The sequence below is a fragment of the Haplochromis burtoni genome, unplaced genomic scaffold (assembly GCF_018398535.1).
Source record: "Haplochromis burtoni strain Fernald_Lab_line unplaced genomic scaffold, NCSU_Asbu1 Contig_127, whole genome shotgun sequence".
NCBI classification, from domain to species: domain Eukaryota; kingdom Metazoa; phylum Chordata; class Actinopteri; order Cichliformes; family Cichlidae; genus Haplochromis; species Haplochromis burtoni.
Window position 1 is genome coordinate 25,269 of NW_024582488.1, and position 15,625 is coordinate 40,893.

Sequence of the window (15,625 nt, forward strand, 5' to 3'; positions counted from 1 at the left end):
TAGCTAATATCACCTGTTACTTTTATCAGTGAACTCGTGCTTCATGACGTGTCCTAAAGGAAAGTGAAATCAGCAGGACTGGGAAGCATTTGTGCAGGGTGTCCAGAACTTTCTTGCCAATCAGAGAGCAGAGAATTGTGCTGAGCTTGTGTATAACATGCTGGAAGCAGTTCAGCTCATGAGTACCAGAATGTCAGTGGAGATGCACGTTTACATTTCTCATCTCAACCAAATCACGGAGATGTCATCGATGAGCATGGGGACATATGTCATCAGTGATGAGAAACCGACATCAGGGAACTTTTAATTTGAGCGTGATGGGAAAATACTGTTGCGTGTCCCTCAAACATCTTTTCTTTAGAGCTTAAGTGGCAGGAATGTGCTCTAACGCCGAATAGAAACATCAAAACTAACATTCTGGGAGAAGGAAAAAGGATCGATTGGATAGTTTGGTGATGTTCATCTCAAAAACGTGACGAGCAAATGTGAGTCGGTCTGCTTTCATTAGCTGAAATGTTTCGATCCGATGGATCTGGGGTGAGTGCTCCGGAAAAAGCCGAGGTCTTACGACGGCTCGCGAACACTGGTGTCTTAGCAACCAGTGTGTTTGAAATCTTAGTTTCCGATAAGAGCAAATCCTCAGCTAAATTGTAGCCACCGCTGAGCCAAAATGCTTAAAAATGAACTACTTTCAGAGCGCCTCGCCAGAGCCAGTCTGGAGAAGCGTCGCAACATAGAGACTGAAAGAAAAGAAAGGATTTTTAATGACAAGCTGAGGACGATCGGGGTGCGTGTTTGAGGCTCTGCTGTGGGTCTGAATTAAACAGAAGTGGAAAGTCCGCGGCAGAGGAGCTTAACGCACTGTGTTTGTCTCTAAATGACTGTTCTACAGGTTGACAAGGAAGCCCTAGATGAGCAGGTGAGAGAGAAAAGGGAACAAGTAGAAGCTGCAAAAAAGGAACAAAACGCTTATGGTGAGTTACTTCAAATTTGTTTCCTGATGTGATGTCGTTCAATCCTTCATTAAAGTGAACTGTGATGTCTGTCATGTGATCGTCATGCAGATGCTGATATGCTCCGTTATGGCAAAGTAGCTTGCATTGTCGACAGCCGCCAAATGAAGGAGAAGCGTGCACTGGAAAAAGCCGTTGTCGCCTACAGGCAGCAATACCAGCATCCTGAAGATCGGCGAGAGTATGATTTGAATGATCCCAGCCGTATTAAAAAAGTAGAGCAGAGTGATGCACAGATGATGCCTCCTGGCCTGGTGGGTGAAGACCCAGAAAGTAAGATCAGGCAGCAGAACCAGAGGGAACAGCTCAGAGAGTGGCTCACCCAGCAGCAGACTGAGCAGGCAGCGGAAAGGCATCAACAAGAGCTGGAAGGTGGGTTTTGCCTTAAAACCATGCTTGATACACATGCTCAGTTCAAACACAAAAGTCAAGCTCACGTCATAGTCTCTACTGAAATTTTTAGAGCAGCGTTATGACCAAAGCAGAGTAGAAATGGACAACAGAGCTGTGCAACTTCAGAGCCTTGAGATAGAAAGGAGAAAGGCAGCTGCCATCGCCACTAAAGGCTTCAATCGGTCTATGGTGAGTCAGAGGAATTTAACTGCATTAAACGCTGCTATAGGCTTCAATAAACATTTTTTATTTCCACCTTGTTACTCATGTGTCTCCACGGGCAAAGGCTGAAGAAAAGCGCTGTCAAGACAAAGAAATCAATGGCAGCCAGTTTCAAGGTACCCCGAGTACGGTGGCCGTGCCCGGCCTGAGTCCCAGCAGTGACAGGAGAACAGCTCCTGAGAGCCTGCAGCAGATCATTCAAATCCAGAAACATCAAATGGAGGAGAAGAGGGTAAAAAAAAAAAAAATACATGTTTGCACTCAAAGTGTGGATTATTTAAAAGGTAGCCCATATTAAGCATTTTTCTCCTAATGTGTGTGTTGTCTGTGCATGTAAAGAGAAAAGAACTGGAGAAGAAACATGAAGAAGAGCGGCACGATCGCGTGCGCCTGAACTCAGCTCGTACCACTCTGCTTATTGAGCGGCAGCAGGCACGAATGAACAGGCAGCTGAGGCGAGACCTGGACAGCGCCAACGCCCAACTGGCCGAAACACACAAACAACAGTAAGTAACTTTTGAGCAAAATTGTTTTTATTAAATTTAACAGTGTACACTGTCTCGCTGTTTTTAACAACACTTCATTTTTAAGGAAACCAGACATTAAAAGAGGATGTATTGATGACAGCTTCTTCTCCAAGTTCAACACCTGCAGCAGATGAGGGGTGATGCACCGCTCTGATACCAGTGATGGTGTTACATAAAAAGAACAATGAATAACCAGCTGCTTTTATGTGAAATGTAGTTCAGAACATTCATGTTTGCATGATTTGAAAACTATTAATTAAATTTCAGGTACTGCTTTAAAAAGTAGCCTCTGAAAGATGATTACTTTTTGTGTTTCAAGTCTTTCGCGCAGTTTTGCCTGCATAAGCAAATATTAATTACTAGTCAGTTGAAGGCGTAAGTGTTAAAATTACATTCAAGTAAAAAGTCTTACAGATGTTGTTTTTTTTAAAAATGCTGTCTTTAAAGGAAAATGTTCCATAGGTCACATGATTTAAAACGCACACACAAAAAAGCTACCTGTCACGCTTATGCAACATGCGAGAGAACCACAGAGAGTAAAACAGCAGTTAACAGCTCAATCACTTAAAGCTGTGTGACACCGTTACTGTATTTAACATGGCATTGTGAGTCTGTTCTACCTTTTTTTAAAGGCTTTTTTCCCCCACAGTAGCCGACATGTTATGACACATTATTTCATTCATTACAAAACATTGTGGGCAACAACACTATATTTGTGCCGACCACAAACCTGCTCAGTGGCTGTTTCAGCAGTTTTTGACATTTACACTCATGATTCAGCTTCGACTGTCCTACAAAAGGCCCCTTTCACAGCAGAAAGGACTGCTTGTATCATTGTTTGTCGTTTTCAAATGCAAGTTTACTACTAAAAGGCATTTTCAGAGACAAACTTATCCCATCTTCTCTGCCACAGAGACAGCGCTTTCTCCTTTTGCTCGGGACTCAAAGAACTATACCTGAAACACAGACACGGGAACATCAGTCACCCAAAAGCATGCTAGCGCACACAATGCAACTACAAGTCACATCTTAGCAGAGCTTCACCTGATAGAGTTTATGGCCAGCTGTTTAAGGGAGCCTACATGGGACCGCATGCCCCCCAAACCAACGAAAGCTTCATAGAAGTCATAAGAGAGGCCAAATGCACCAAATATGGCGGGGTCATCAGAGCTGATGACAACCGGGTGGTTTTCAGACATTAGTGCAGCAGCTGGATGGTTTCGCAAGTCTTTGACCAACTTCAACACCTGGGTAAGGGTATGTGGAAGGAGAAGATGAGACAAAGGGTTTTAATCTACTCGCACTACAAACAGGAAAACATTACCATCCATGTACAGCAGGGGTGGGCAACTCCAGGCCTCGAGGGCTGGTGTCCCTGCAGGTTTTAGATGTGTCCTTGAACCAACACAGCTGATTTAAATGGCTAAATTAGCTCCTTAACATGTCCTGAAGTTCTCCAGAGGCCTGGTAACGAACTAATCATGTGATTCAGGTGTGTTGACCCAAGGTGAGATCTAAAACCTGCAGGACACCGGCCCTCGGGGCCTGGAACTGCCCACCCCTGATGTACAGTATAGTGGCAGATAGCAGTGTACCTGGTTGGAGATGGGGCACACCTCCACAGCAACCCCATATTTTCTAGACCACTCTTTGGCGACTGGATGGCGCGTTAGTGCAAATCCATGTCCAATGCGTGACGTATTAAAGAGAAGAGCATCCAATATGTTCTGATCTACTTCCGTACCCTGAGAATCTGCACACAGTAAAGACAAAGAAAATGAATGACTTACAAATACTCTTTTGCACTCTCTGGATTAAACATATAGTAAAGTTCACATTTGTGCAGTTTTACATATGGGGGTTAAAAACAAACTTGTGATTGTTATACTGGTACACTGGAATCATGATGAATTCTCACTTGTCTCTCCAGCATGGAAAAAGAAAGGAAGTGGGACCCCTCTCTCTACAGGGAGCGACAAGGCATCTCTGTAATACCACAGGGGTCTCCCGCCATCCTCCCAACCCACCTGTAACGCAAACACAAGTTTTCGTGTGTTCTTGTTTTCAACATATATAGAAGCCATGACACCATTTCAGTCCATTTGGGATCTTCCAGCATGTTTTGTTTTCAATGATTTCAAACTGTAAAAGTGTTTCTTACCAGATCAAAACCAGCCATGAAATCAGGAAAGTCTCTGTACAGCTCCATAGCCTGCTCCACAACTTTAAGCATTGTGTTAGTGTTTATTGTCCTGAAATACACAGGAACAGAATACTTTATCAATTCCAGTTGCTCCAAGACGGTAAGAACAGTAACTAACTAAATTAAATAAGTTACAAAATATAACAAAATAGCTCCAATAGTTACAACCCAATCGCTTCCGTTTATCCTTTTTTGTCAGGGTCGCGGGGGGCGCTGGAGCCTATCCCAGCTGTCATAGGGCGGGTACACTCTGGACAGGTCGCCAGTCTGTCGCAGGGCCAACACACAGGGACAGACAACCATTCACACTCACATTCACTCGCACATTCACACCTAGTGGCAATTTGGATTATCCAATTGACCTATCCCCACAAGCTGCATGTCTTTGGACGGTGGGAGGAAGCCGGAGTACCCGGAGGGAACCCACGGGGAGAACATGCAAACTCCACACAGAAAGACCCCGGCCTGATGGTGGAATTGAACTCAGGACCTTCTTGCTGTGCGGCAACAGTGCTAACCACCGTGCCACCCCAGTTACAAATACCTCTAATTATTATAGGCAGAATTGATCAGTGATTAAATCCGCATTTTATCTGTCAGAAGCAGTGTGGAATTATAAATAAATAGTACTGACTAATTTTTAAAAGCACTCAGAGCAGCAACCTTTTGGCGGTAAAGATGATTCTCACGCCAACAAAGTCAGGATGGTTTGCTACAAACTGCCTTGAGATGTCCTGGCAGGTCTTCAAAATCCAGGCCTTGTCATAAGTGCGGCCATCCAAATCATATATCTAAATATAACAAAGAAGAAGAAATTAACACGTGTGAATCCATTGGGTACATCAGACACACAGGGAAATCAGTATATATAGAGTATAGTTAGAATGTAAGTATTAAAATACCTTTGGAAGTATAGCGCGAAGTTCAAGATACATAACATTGTCCATGTAGAACTGGCTGAGGCCCTGGTAGAAATAGTCTTTGAACACAGGAGCATAAGTAACCAGACCATACGCTGCCTGGAAGGTCTCTTCAAATATACTCCACACCACAGTCTGAGTGGGGTACACTGCCTCTGGATCCTTATCAGTGAAGAGCGTCAGGTTGCCCATGATGCTAAGACCAAGTATGCAGATATGGTTGTGATAAGACCAACAACTGGCTTATACTCCATACATCAAACATGCACAAAACATTATATTGTTAACATTTTCCTGAGGTTGAAGTTAAAACTATGCAGGATTATTATTAACTCTTTGAAAAACAACAATCACTACATTGTCAAATTAAACCGTCCTACCTTTCATAATAGCCGGGCTGTTTATGATTACAATAACAGACTTCATTCCCTTTAATGAGACTTCACCTTGTTCCTAATAGTTTCAGTTAACTGATAATATCCGGATGTAATATTTCACAGATTTAAAGCCACTTAGTTGTGCCAATAAAATACAAATACAAGAAGGACAAATTGATACTGTTACCTATTAATTTTAGGAGGCCAGAGGTCAAAAATCAGAGGTGCACTCGAGGCCATGTGTTACGGGGGTGCTCTCACACATGGTCTCAGCATTGACAGGAAAATGTATGGAAATGCAGAGAAAACTAAATACACCAACAAGAAGCCTCACAGAAGATTAAAGAACTCGGTGGGACGATTGCATAAAAGTTACGCAAGAGTGTTTCTGTGTCTACTGTCTCTGTCTAAATTATTATTTTTTGCAACACAGACAAGATCACCTGTTGTCGAGATCTGTGGTGTTCACGGTCTTGGCCCTGAGGCTTTCCAGCAGGGACCAAGAAGAGCAATATGGCAGAGGCTTCGGTTGCTGAGACGAGAAGGTGAATCTGACGGACCGGCTAGTAAAGCAAATATAGCAATGTGGCCGATAGCTCGCGTTCTTCACCAGCCATTCTACATCTACCATGGAGAAGTCATGGAGATGTAGAGCTCCACCTGAAACCGTGAATAATAAAATTATAATGAAATAAAAACTGATACTCTGCATAAATATTTTGCAACATTTCCTAAATGAGAATTTTGTTATTTTCCAATATCTTTTGGGAATACAATATTATTGTGTCAAAATTAGGTTCTATCCATGTTTCTGTCAGTAGCTACCTTTAGGCATTTTCTGCAGCAGCTTGAAGATGGGACTGTTCCTGATGAGTTCCCTGGCTTTGAAGAAGTGCATAGCAGGAGGGAATTCCTCTCTTTCCATCTCGTCTTGTTTCATTTTTAACAGGCGAGCATTCAGACGCTGTTCGGCGTCAGTCAACACCTGCTGCCCACCTGTCTGCATGGAGGACTCCTGCTTTATTAGAGCCTCTCTCTGCTTGGGGTCCGGGATGGACATGCCACCGGTCAAGTAGAGTATCGACAAACAGAGCACAGCCGCGTGGGGTCGCTGTAGCAGGGCTGCCATTTTAGGTAGAGAAGGTGGGAGCTGGTTTAAGACAGAAAACGAGTTAAAGCAAACTGCACTGAGAAAGCACGGCAGCCTCTTTGCGGAACAGAAAACAGTTGTTCTGGGGTAAAAATAAAACGCCAACCTATAACACCGGCGAAACAGAGAAAACAACCAGGTGCCGCTTCCTCAGCGGTTATTTCCCTTACAAAATTTATCGTAATCAGAATTACTTTGTAGAAGACAAATTCACAACTTATCACAGCAGACTAAACACAGGAAAAGAAACAGGGGCCATCGTTAAGTTACCTTAGGCTAACAGCAGCCCGACTTACTCAGAGTGTTGGTGCACAGCGACTAGCTTAGCTGGTGAAGACGACTTTGTAAACAGTCCCGGCGAGAGTCGCTTTATGAACAGAGATCATCGGAAAACCTTGCTCGACTATGTCAGCTAAAAACGTCCGCATTCTCTTTTAAGTTGCGCTTTTAAGACGACAGACTCACGAAAATAAACACTCTGCGAGACACAACAACCTCCGTTGTATGTTTTCTCTTTCTCACTCCGTCGCTTTGCTTAGAAGCCTAATGATTGGCTAAAGCTTTTCCCTGGAATAATTTGATTGGTTACTCTAACAGCGGAAACCAGTCGTCAAGATATATTAGAGAAAGAGAAAACAAAGTAACGATTAACCAAACAAGAACGAAAAAATATTTTTGCTGGTGACATAATTACCCTGCAAACAAACAAAAAACAGAGGAAAAACACGGAAAATTCATTTCACTGTTTGTAAAACAAAACAAAAACCTTGTGGTTTTGTTAATAATAAAAACGAGCAGTGGGTGGGGCAAGAGATACACACAGAACTTGCCATCCTTGTTTCCTTTGTATAAAAGCAAAACAAACTTTGGTTATTGTTTCCACAGCTTCATCATCAAGTCGAGTTTTAGTACATTTTGATCATATAGTAGTTCTTTAGCATTACTGGCATGTTGCGTTTTGCATTTCCGTATTTTAAAAGCTAGTTGCACAACAATGTGCGTAATTGGGCTCAATTAAAGCGCCTTAATTACATGCCTCATTTGCATTTTCTTTCTAATGCCAGTTTTGGCCTCATTAGGCCTAAACAAAAGAATATATTACTTTTTATTAGGAGGAGCCCTCTGACGTCACATGTGTGACTCCTGCTGACAGGAGAAGGGTCAGACAAAGCAGCATTCAATCTGTGGAGGGTGTTCATCACGAGGATAAACACTAATCAAAAGTGATGGTTTAAAGCCTCCAAATACATTAATGCATTGTCATGCATCAGCCGTCACATTGTGGACTTTTTCATTTCATTATTTTTAACGTTTGCTCCAATAGTTATTTAAAAAACAAAAAAAAACAAAAAAAAAACAACAACCCAGTGTTTATTTCTCAAAAAAAGCCAAAGTGATGTTTGAGAAACATTTTTTATTCCTAAGAAATGTACAGTAGAGAAAATACTCCATTCCATTTCCAAAATAATCTATGTCAGTCAGATAAGAACTTGTAAACGTCACTTCAAAATGAAAGACACAGGTCTTTTCTTCTCCAATGGCTACTGAGGTAAAAGACGACTGCTTAAAAACATCAAAAACATTGAGAGAAAAAGAGACAGACGCCAGAATTATATTAAAACCAAGTCCAAAAATGTACAAAAATTCTTAAAACAGCAAATAAATATGATTCACATTTAATCACGCCTAACTGGGTTACAACTAGTGCAGAGATGACAGCAGAGTAAAGTGAAAGATGAACGCGCACTTCCAGTCATCTGGTGCCGATTGTATGCACCAGAAGAAGAAAAAAAAAAAACATCTGTACACACAAACACACACACCTGTACATCATAAGATAACATCACAACCTTACAGACCTTATTAAAAAATAACAAACTGCCCTTCATACATTAGACAGCACGAGTGAACACACTACCTCCTTAGTGGCCCCACTGAGCTCACCAATACTGCCTATTTTAACAAAGTAGCAAATCATCTATGACAGGTCTTCTGTGATACATTTACAAAATTGTCTCATAGCGTCTAGCTTTCCCCGACCCAGCTTCTTTTCTTGAATATTTCATTACAACGTCCTATAACTTAAGACATTCTAATGCTGCCAAACTGTATACAGCTCATTACAGACCTTAGACTGGACTACTGCCCACAACCTGTAGGTGGAATGGCGTTTGATCTGTAGAAGTTAAGACATAGTCCCATCTTAAAATACTAAATATTGTCCATCATTCTAATAATATTTTTTAAAAAAAAAATCATAAGAATGAAGGTGCAATACCATGGAACAGTGGACGCCTCAGCACCTGCAGACAGCCGAGTAATCACCTCTACTTGAGGTCGTCAGTGAGCACCATAATTAGTCACAGAGATCCGACACACAAGCTTTTTATTTCCCGCCAAAGATGGTAAAGCATTGTAAGGCAATTTCATTCTCAGTTCTACAGTCATGAGATCTAAAAGTGGTGTTAACATCAATTCATGCTGGTCACAGAACGTCACCCCACAGGAGTCTGGCAGAGTACGAGAAGAAGTGGATAGACTTTGTAGATGCCACAGACTGGCTAGATGAGGTAGATTATTCTTTTTTTCGCCACTGCTAAACTTCCCCAGTGGGGCTCGCAGACAAAGAACCAAAATTCATTGTGATGACAAATGATTTGACATCAAATTAAGTGGAATGTAGAGTAACAAATTAGATCCTATTAAAATCCAATTAACTCTGACGAAAGCAATATATTTAAAAAAAGAAAGAAAAAAAGGGGGCAGTTATTTATTATTAAGGCCAATGACTCTCACAAGTCAACTTCTTCATGAGGTGGATTGATTTGCCATAGCTGCAGTCTCATTTTCTTTATGCTGTTCCTCCTTCAAATAATTCAGAACAGTACCCGTATAAAGAAACTGTACACCCTGAGGATATGTTTAGTACTGACACGCGGAAGGAACCGTAAAGGAACAAAGAACTAAAACAAACTTGGAGGACACTCGAATAGCCAAATAATTTGTGTGTATGCATTTGATCTGTGCACGTATATACACCAGTGAGTATATCGTCCGAAATAAGTCTGTGCAGTGAAGGGCGGTGATTAATATAGTATACACTCTTAGATACATTTACGCATTAATAAGTATCGACTAAAATACGACTATCCAAGGCCACTTGGTTCCAGGATGTCCAGACTAACAGAAATCCATAGTGCACAACAGAGAATCACACATATTTAGATAATAATGACACCACCCTTGCCGGTCCCTCTCTGCTACTCAAAGACATTCAAACAAATGAAGGCAGCTTTGAATGATGCATATACTGTGTGTGTGCTCCAGAGAAAGAAAAACATTAGAGATTGGGTGGAAATGAACAAGAAATGGGTGGGATGACTTGTGCTTCAGATGGATGATCAGTGTTGTTTGTTCTTTCACAAGCAGCTGCTGCGCTGCATTTCCTGTCTACACATTCACTCATACATTCATTAAAAACAAACCAAGGCAACTACCAGGGGCTTTTGAGTTGACTAGGTTAGGGTGACAGTCTCATAGTACCTCCTTTTGTACACCTGAGTTTAGATATGGTTGGAGAAGAAAATCGTGGTCAAAAAGAAAACAAACAAACAACCCCAGTCCATCTCCTCTTTTTCACAGTCCTGTCAGTAGGTGCAGTATCCTGCCCTACAGTCAATAGACAGGATAAGAACATTATGTTCAGTGGTCACTAATCCGTCCTTTTACAATCTGACGGCTCACGTCGAAGAGTGCTGTCCAGTGTTCTTGAAGGCAATGTCTCCTGTGTTTAACAGGTTGACATAGTGGTTAAAAGGGGCGCCCCTTCTGCAGGAGGTTTAAAGTTCAAATGCTCACACTGGGAAGCAATCATGCTACTAGAGTGTCCTCGAGCAAGTCGGTGAATTCCTAACAGTTTCACAGCTGTTCTGTCAGTGACCTCCGTGAGCTCTTGCGGTGGAGGGCACACGAGAAAGAGAATTGTTCTCCAAGGCTCAGTAACATTTCACATTTTAATTCTACTTTGTAGTACCAGCTGCCTGGCTGGATTTTTAATCCCACTGCTGAACAAAACTGTTGCACAGTGGCAGAATATCAGTAGGAAATATATTCGGAAAAAGTGTCTCTTCTTCTCAGAAGCGGGTTGGCTCACTGGTTTATCCAGATGTTCGTTGACAACATCATCTCTGAAAGGAGAACAACAACAATCAGTTAACAATGCCTCTGGCAGTATTCATCTTGCTGTTTCGACTGGAAACCTAAAAATCAACAGGATAAAACACAAGTTTTAACAATTTATGAAATTTCTTTATACTCACTTTAATCACAATCCCTGTTTACTGCCAAGGCCGCTTGGAGCAGCCATCATCTGTTGTCTGTAAATAAATAGACTTGTTAGCTCTTGCAGTCCGAGTGCCACTGGTAGGACAATAAGACTCTGCAACATTATGCTGCTTGGTTAAGACTGTGAGACTGATGTGGTCATTTTATTTTCTTATTATAGTGTTAGCCTTTAAAACAAGCAAACTAAATTACAGTAGTGATAAGGAATGCCCACCAGAGTTTGAGATCCAAGGGGACATTTTCACATTTTGCTTTGACATAAATATATCAGGTAATAAACAGAACATATTTAAGCCATCATAATTAACAACAGTCAAATACCCACTGACAATATAAACTTTGTAAGAATTTACCCTGGATGCATGAAGCGTTCTGGTCCCACGCCTCGCTGCTGAATCATCATGCCCTGAAAGTGCCCCCCGGGTCGGGGGTGTCTGTACATGACCATGCGTGTTTGGCCAGGGGAATAGGGAAGCTGCTGGGGCCGCTGCAGAGCTTCCATCAGGTGTGAGTGGGGTCTTTGAGCAGCATAGTGTCGTGGATCAGGGTATGGTTGGCCAGCGTAAGGGGATCCATTTCCAGCTCCACGGGCCTGAGACATCATATGATGGACGACACCTTGCTGCATTCCTGGATGTAAGGCTCGAGGGTCGTACACAAAACCGGACGTCATGTGCGCCACAGACGCATGTGGATGCTGCATGCTACGGCGTTGAGCAGCAGCATTATGGCTGTCAAGGTCCAGGATTTCTTTTGGGCTTTCAGGTTGCTCTGAGCCCTCATTGTGGGGCCGCTTTGCTGGACTGCCATTAATGCTGCTGCCTCCACCAGCTTGCTGGTTTTCACACTTCCCTTCGTCTGTGCCTCCAGGATGAGTCCCTGTTTCTGGCATTGGGCCTGGGGAAACCAAACTTGTACCGCTGGAGCCCTCAGACCCCAGCGGTGAGACACTGCTCTCCTTTAGCTGACCATTAGCTCTGGCACTGGCTACAGGTAAGTAGGCATTGTGTGGCATTGCCTGGTGAGACTGATAATGAGGCCGATGCCACTCCTCTGGAGGGTAACCCCCTCTGCCCGTGGCTTGGTTATGGGCCTGAGTTTGGGGATGGGGTTGGGCATAGTAGCGCTGCTGCTGCTGATACTGATGAGGTGGGTACACATTGCCATGACCATGAGGGTGCGGTTGACCTGGCATGTGGTAGGGGTAGGTTGACCCTCCCTGCTGCTGCTGGTAGTTGGTGTTGGGAGCAAGATTGTGGAGAGCATTAATGGACTGGTTATGATATGGGTGGTGAGCAGACGGAGGTATGGACCTATTCATATTAGCCCGGTTGTAGTGTGGAAGTGGAGGGTTCCCCATGCCGTAAGTACTCATAGTTGAATTTTCTGGGCCTTGCGAGTGAGGAGGTACGGCTGGATTGTGCCCATCTGATGGCCCGCTTGGAGCCTGTATTCCCACATTACTACCCACCAACTGAGTTTGATGGCGATTTGGACTAAAAGCCGGGTGTTTATAAACACTTGATGTCATCCTGGTGTGCTGTGGAGACATGGCAGTGCTTCTCGTGTCCAGCCTCGTAGGCTCGCTAGGCCTTTGATCTCCGAGATCAGCTGGACTGGGCTGAGAGGGTAATAGAGGGGCAGGATGGCTGGGTGGCAAAGAGGTCAGAGGGGCTGGGTGTGGGGGTCCAGGCTGGGCTCCTTGAGTAGCGCCGTGTGGCATCCCATGCATGGGACTGCTTTGTGTAGTGCAGTGTGGTGAAATGCTTTGGGGGACATGATGAGAGGTTAGCAGAGAATTGTGTTGCTGTGTGTTCTGGTTCAGTGGCTGAGGAGAGCTCTGAGGGTGGCTTTCAGGAGAGGTGCTGCCCGCCTCAGGTTGCTCATGTTTTTGAATGGCTTGCTGGGGTTTGCCTTCCTGATTTACACCATCTGCGAGTTTTAAGTTGTCTGGCATTTGCCGAGTGGAATTCTGAGCTGCTGCAACATCCAGTGGTGGGAAGTTCTGAGGAAGAAGTGCAAGGCTTGGAGCATTTGGCTGTGGACTGTTTGGTTTAAGCTGTGGGGGATTGTGTAGAGCAGGATCAGTGTTACTCGAGTTGGGATGGGATGAAACAGGAATGGTACCATTACTTTCACGGGCAGAGTGTCCCCGACTATCTAACTGGCTTTCAGCTGAACTCTGTGCGGCCGCTGATCCAGAAGGATTCTCTTCTGACCTGGCCAAGGTTGGGGCTGGGGGGCTCTGCATTTTATCCGCAAGCCCACAGTATTGCCTTGTGGGGCTAGGGTTGGATGGGCTCTCTTGGTTAACTGGAAACATGTTTTTGTGTGATGGAGCTTCTTCGGAAATGTTGCTGGCAGCCATCTTGTTCTCTGACGTTGTGCCTGTTAACGTACAGGAGAAAACAATGTTGCAGGTTAGACTGTTTTACTATGACTAGAAGTACAATGCACGCGTTGTCCCCGTTTTATGCCACTTATCCAAAAGAAGCACAATACAAGTCAAATTTTAAAAAAATGTTCTGTTCCATTTCTTTACAATTAGGTTATAGAAACATTTAAAGGCGTCCCCGTGAGGCTGAAATGATCTTTTATATTTTCAAAGATATCAGCAAAAATGTAACCAAACTGATGAATATTCAATTTGCTGCTTACTGTGAGAAATAATTAAAGTCAAATTGTAAGAAGTACTTGACAGAAGATGAGGGCTGTGCTGATTAACAAATGAGACACTAGTCTAGTGCTCTATCACGCAGACTGGTGAAATACAGCAAGAGAAGGTCAGGTCTACCTTTGGGGTGCAAGTTTGTCTGCTGGGGAGGCTGTCTATCTGGGCCTTTGTCTCTAGCAGGATGCAGCAGCTGAACCTCAGGGGCAGGGGGGAGCTGTTGAGAGGGGTGAGCTGGGATGCTGCCAATTCTTGATGGGGGCCCAGGCTGCTGAAAGTTGCCTGTGTGCTGATGAGGGGCACCAGCAGGGGGTCCAGAAGAGGCTGACAGCTGCTGCAGGGCCAGCATCTCTGGGCTTTCCAGCATGGAAGCCAAGCGTGTCCTGCCGCAGGAGTCTGAGTGGGGCACAGTGGGACGTGCAGACATGAGCCCAGGGGAGCTGGCTGCTGCAGTCATTTGAAACTGGGCATTGGAAGGATGGTTGGGATATCCGGCAGCTTCTGGCCACGGTTTATGACCCACAGGTGGGGGGATTCCACCATAACTAAAGTTGCGCTGGTTCACCATGTTTGGGTCTTGAATAGACATGCCGCTGGGCCTCTCCTGCCCTTGTTGATTCATACCACTCCACATAGTAGGTAGTGGCATGCCAGCAGGTCTCAAGCCTGGGTAGTTGTGCTGAGGTGATCCTTCCGGGCCTGAGAACCTGTTCCCCATAGGATGCACAGTGTGGCCCTCTGGACGGTGGTGGGATGGGTAGATGCTGGCCTCAGGAGGAGCTCCAGGCTGTAGGGTCATGGGACGTGGTCCTAAGCATGGGCCATGAGTCGGACCCATGTACGAGTGCTGCTGGTTTGGATCTGGACCCACTGGATACCTAGGCCCCATGTGGTGTGGCTCAATCATGCGTTGCTTGGAGGAAAAAAGGAAAATAAAATATGAAATATCTGGCTTTGTCTGTTATAACAGCATCAAGATGCATCATACACACAATTAGGTGGTTGGTTGTGTGTAATAGGTCAAGAATACCTGAATGTTAAAGTTGTGAGGCAACTGATTTAAGTTGGGGTCTCCTTGTCTGGAAAAGTGAACCTGGTAGGCAAAGCGGGGATCCATGGCCATTCTTTGGGCATACATGTGTGGACCATGAGGCCCAGGGGGGCCAGGCTGACGGAGCTGTTAAAATAAAGAATTTATTATATTTTTCCCCTCTTGCATTTCAAACAGGAATTAAGACTCCCAATAAATAAATATATTAAAAAAAAGGATTAAAGTCTTATCTGTGGATACCTGTTGCCCTGGGTGGTATAACCCCCGGATATCTCCTTCCCGGATATGCTGCTGGCCTGGAGGCAAGCTGTGCGGGTGAGGGGGGGCGTTAGCCCAATGAGGATGCAGCCGTGCCAGCCTGGCATCCTCCTCTGAAGTTGCGCTACTTTTGCCCTTTTGTGAGCTTCGCTTACGTTGTACTTGCTCAGTAGCCCTGATCAAACTTTCAGGCCCGAAAGCTTTGCTGTTACGGCTGCGTTTTCTTTCCTTGCGCTCCTTGTCTTCTCGACTGATGTGGAACTCTTCGTCCGTGTCACCATCCTCAGATGGAAAATGTTTTAATAAGGCTCGGCTAAAACAACGCTCCAGAGACTCGGCCATGATAGTGTATTCTGAGGACAGGAAGACACCAACATCAGCGATTCTTTAGAATGAAAACTTTTTTTTTTTACATAAACGCACATCTTCAGCAAAGTAACAAACATACATCACATGTCTATAGCATCTACTCATATACTCAAAGAATAACGCTTCA

At 44.1% G+C, this 15,625-nt stretch overlaps 3 protein-coding genes across 5 annotated transcripts in view; 1 reads left to right on the forward strand and 2 right to left on the reverse strand.

Moving 5' to 3' along the window:
• The first annotated feature begins 25 nt into the window (after nt 1-25).
• Nucleotides 26-2,577, forward strand: ribc2 (RIB43A domain with coiled-coils 2). 2 transcript variants are annotated; one of them, XM_014336167.2, is made up of 7 exons: nt 26-485; nt 893-974; nt 1,065-1,385; nt 1,477-1,595; nt 1,693-1,860; nt 1,968-2,134; nt 2,220-2,577. In XM_014336167.2, the coding sequence occupies exons 3-7, from the start codon at nt 1,073-1,075 to the stop codon at nt 2,287-2,289; spliced, it is 837 nt and encodes a 278-aa protein (XP_014191653.1). In that variant the 5' UTR covers nt 26-485; nt 893-974; nt 1,065-1,072; the 3' UTR covers nt 2,290-2,577. The 2 variants fall into 2 exon arrangements, with proteins under 2 accessions (XP_014191653.1, XP_005930450.2); XM_005930388.3 differs by lacking the exon at nt 26-485 and adding an exon at nt 529-787.
• Nucleotides 2,144-7,359, reverse strand: ada2a (adenosine deaminase 2a). 2 transcript variants are annotated; one of them, XM_005930385.3, is made up of 10 exons: nt 7,076-7,359; nt 6,481-6,805; nt 6,099-6,315; nt 5,261-5,474; nt 5,022-5,149; nt 4,317-4,407; nt 4,074-4,182; nt 3,751-3,908; nt 3,200-3,402; nt 2,144-3,111 (listed from the first exon to the last, which is right to left on the reverse strand). In XM_005930385.3, the coding sequence occupies exons 2-10, from the start codon at nt 6,782-6,784 to the stop codon at nt 3,021-3,023; spliced, it is 1,515 nt and encodes a 504-aa protein (XP_005930447.1). In that variant the 5' UTR covers nt 6,785-6,805; nt 7,076-7,359; the 3' UTR covers nt 2,144-3,020. The 2 variants fall into 2 exon arrangements, with proteins under 2 accessions (XP_005930447.1, XP_005930446.1); XM_005930384.3 differs by having other exon boundaries at nt 7,102-7,358.
• An 840-nt stretch (nt 7,360-8,199) lies between these two features.
• The window catches only part of LOC102307554 (cat eye syndrome critical region protein 2), a 32,688-nt gene continuing 25,262 nt past the window's right edge, over nt 8,200-15,625 (reverse strand). Inside the window, exons 14-19 of the mRNA XM_005930383.3 lie at nt 15,112-15,482; nt 14,851-14,997; nt 13,944-14,733; nt 11,503-13,537; nt 11,125-11,181; nt 8,200-10,992 (exon numbers count right to left, since the gene is read on the reverse strand). Coding sequence (XP_005930445.1) covers nt 11,130-11,181; nt 11,503-13,537; nt 13,944-14,733; nt 14,851-14,997; nt 15,112-15,482 — 3,395 coding nt within the window. The 3' untranslated portion in view covers nt 8,200-10,992; nt 11,125-11,129. The remainder of the gene's footprint in view (nt 10,993-11,124; nt 11,182-11,502; nt 13,538-13,943; nt 14,734-14,850; nt 14,998-15,111; nt 15,483-15,625) is intronic.

Excerpts from the sequence above, each read along its gene's own strand:
- ribc2 (XM_005930388.3), top strand. The coding sequence starts at position 671 with ATGCTTAAAAATGAACTACTTTCAGAGCGCCTCGCCAGAGCCAGTCTG. Across the intron at positions 788-892 it reads ACAAGCTGAGGACGATCGGG|GTTGACAAGGAAGCCCTAGA; the intron begins GTGCGTGTTTGA and ends ACTGTTCTACAG. Across the intron at positions 1,596-1,692 it reads AAGGCTTCAATCGGTCTATG|GCTGAAGAAAAGCGCTGTCA; the intron begins GTGAGTCAGAGG and ends CCACGGGCAAAG.
- ada2a (XM_005930385.3), bottom strand. The coding sequence starts at position 6,784 with ATGGCAGCCCTGCTACAGCGACCCCACGCGGCTGTGCTCTGTTTGTCG. Across the intron at positions 3,909-4,073 it reads TTTCCATGCTGGAGAGACAA|ATTCTCAGGGTACGGAAGTA; the intron begins GTGAGAATTCAT and ends TACTGTGTGCAG. Across the intron at positions 3,403-3,750 it reads TGTGCCCCATCTCCAACCAG|GTGTTGAAGTTGGTCAAAGA; the intron begins GTACACTGCTAT and ends ACCCTTACCCAG.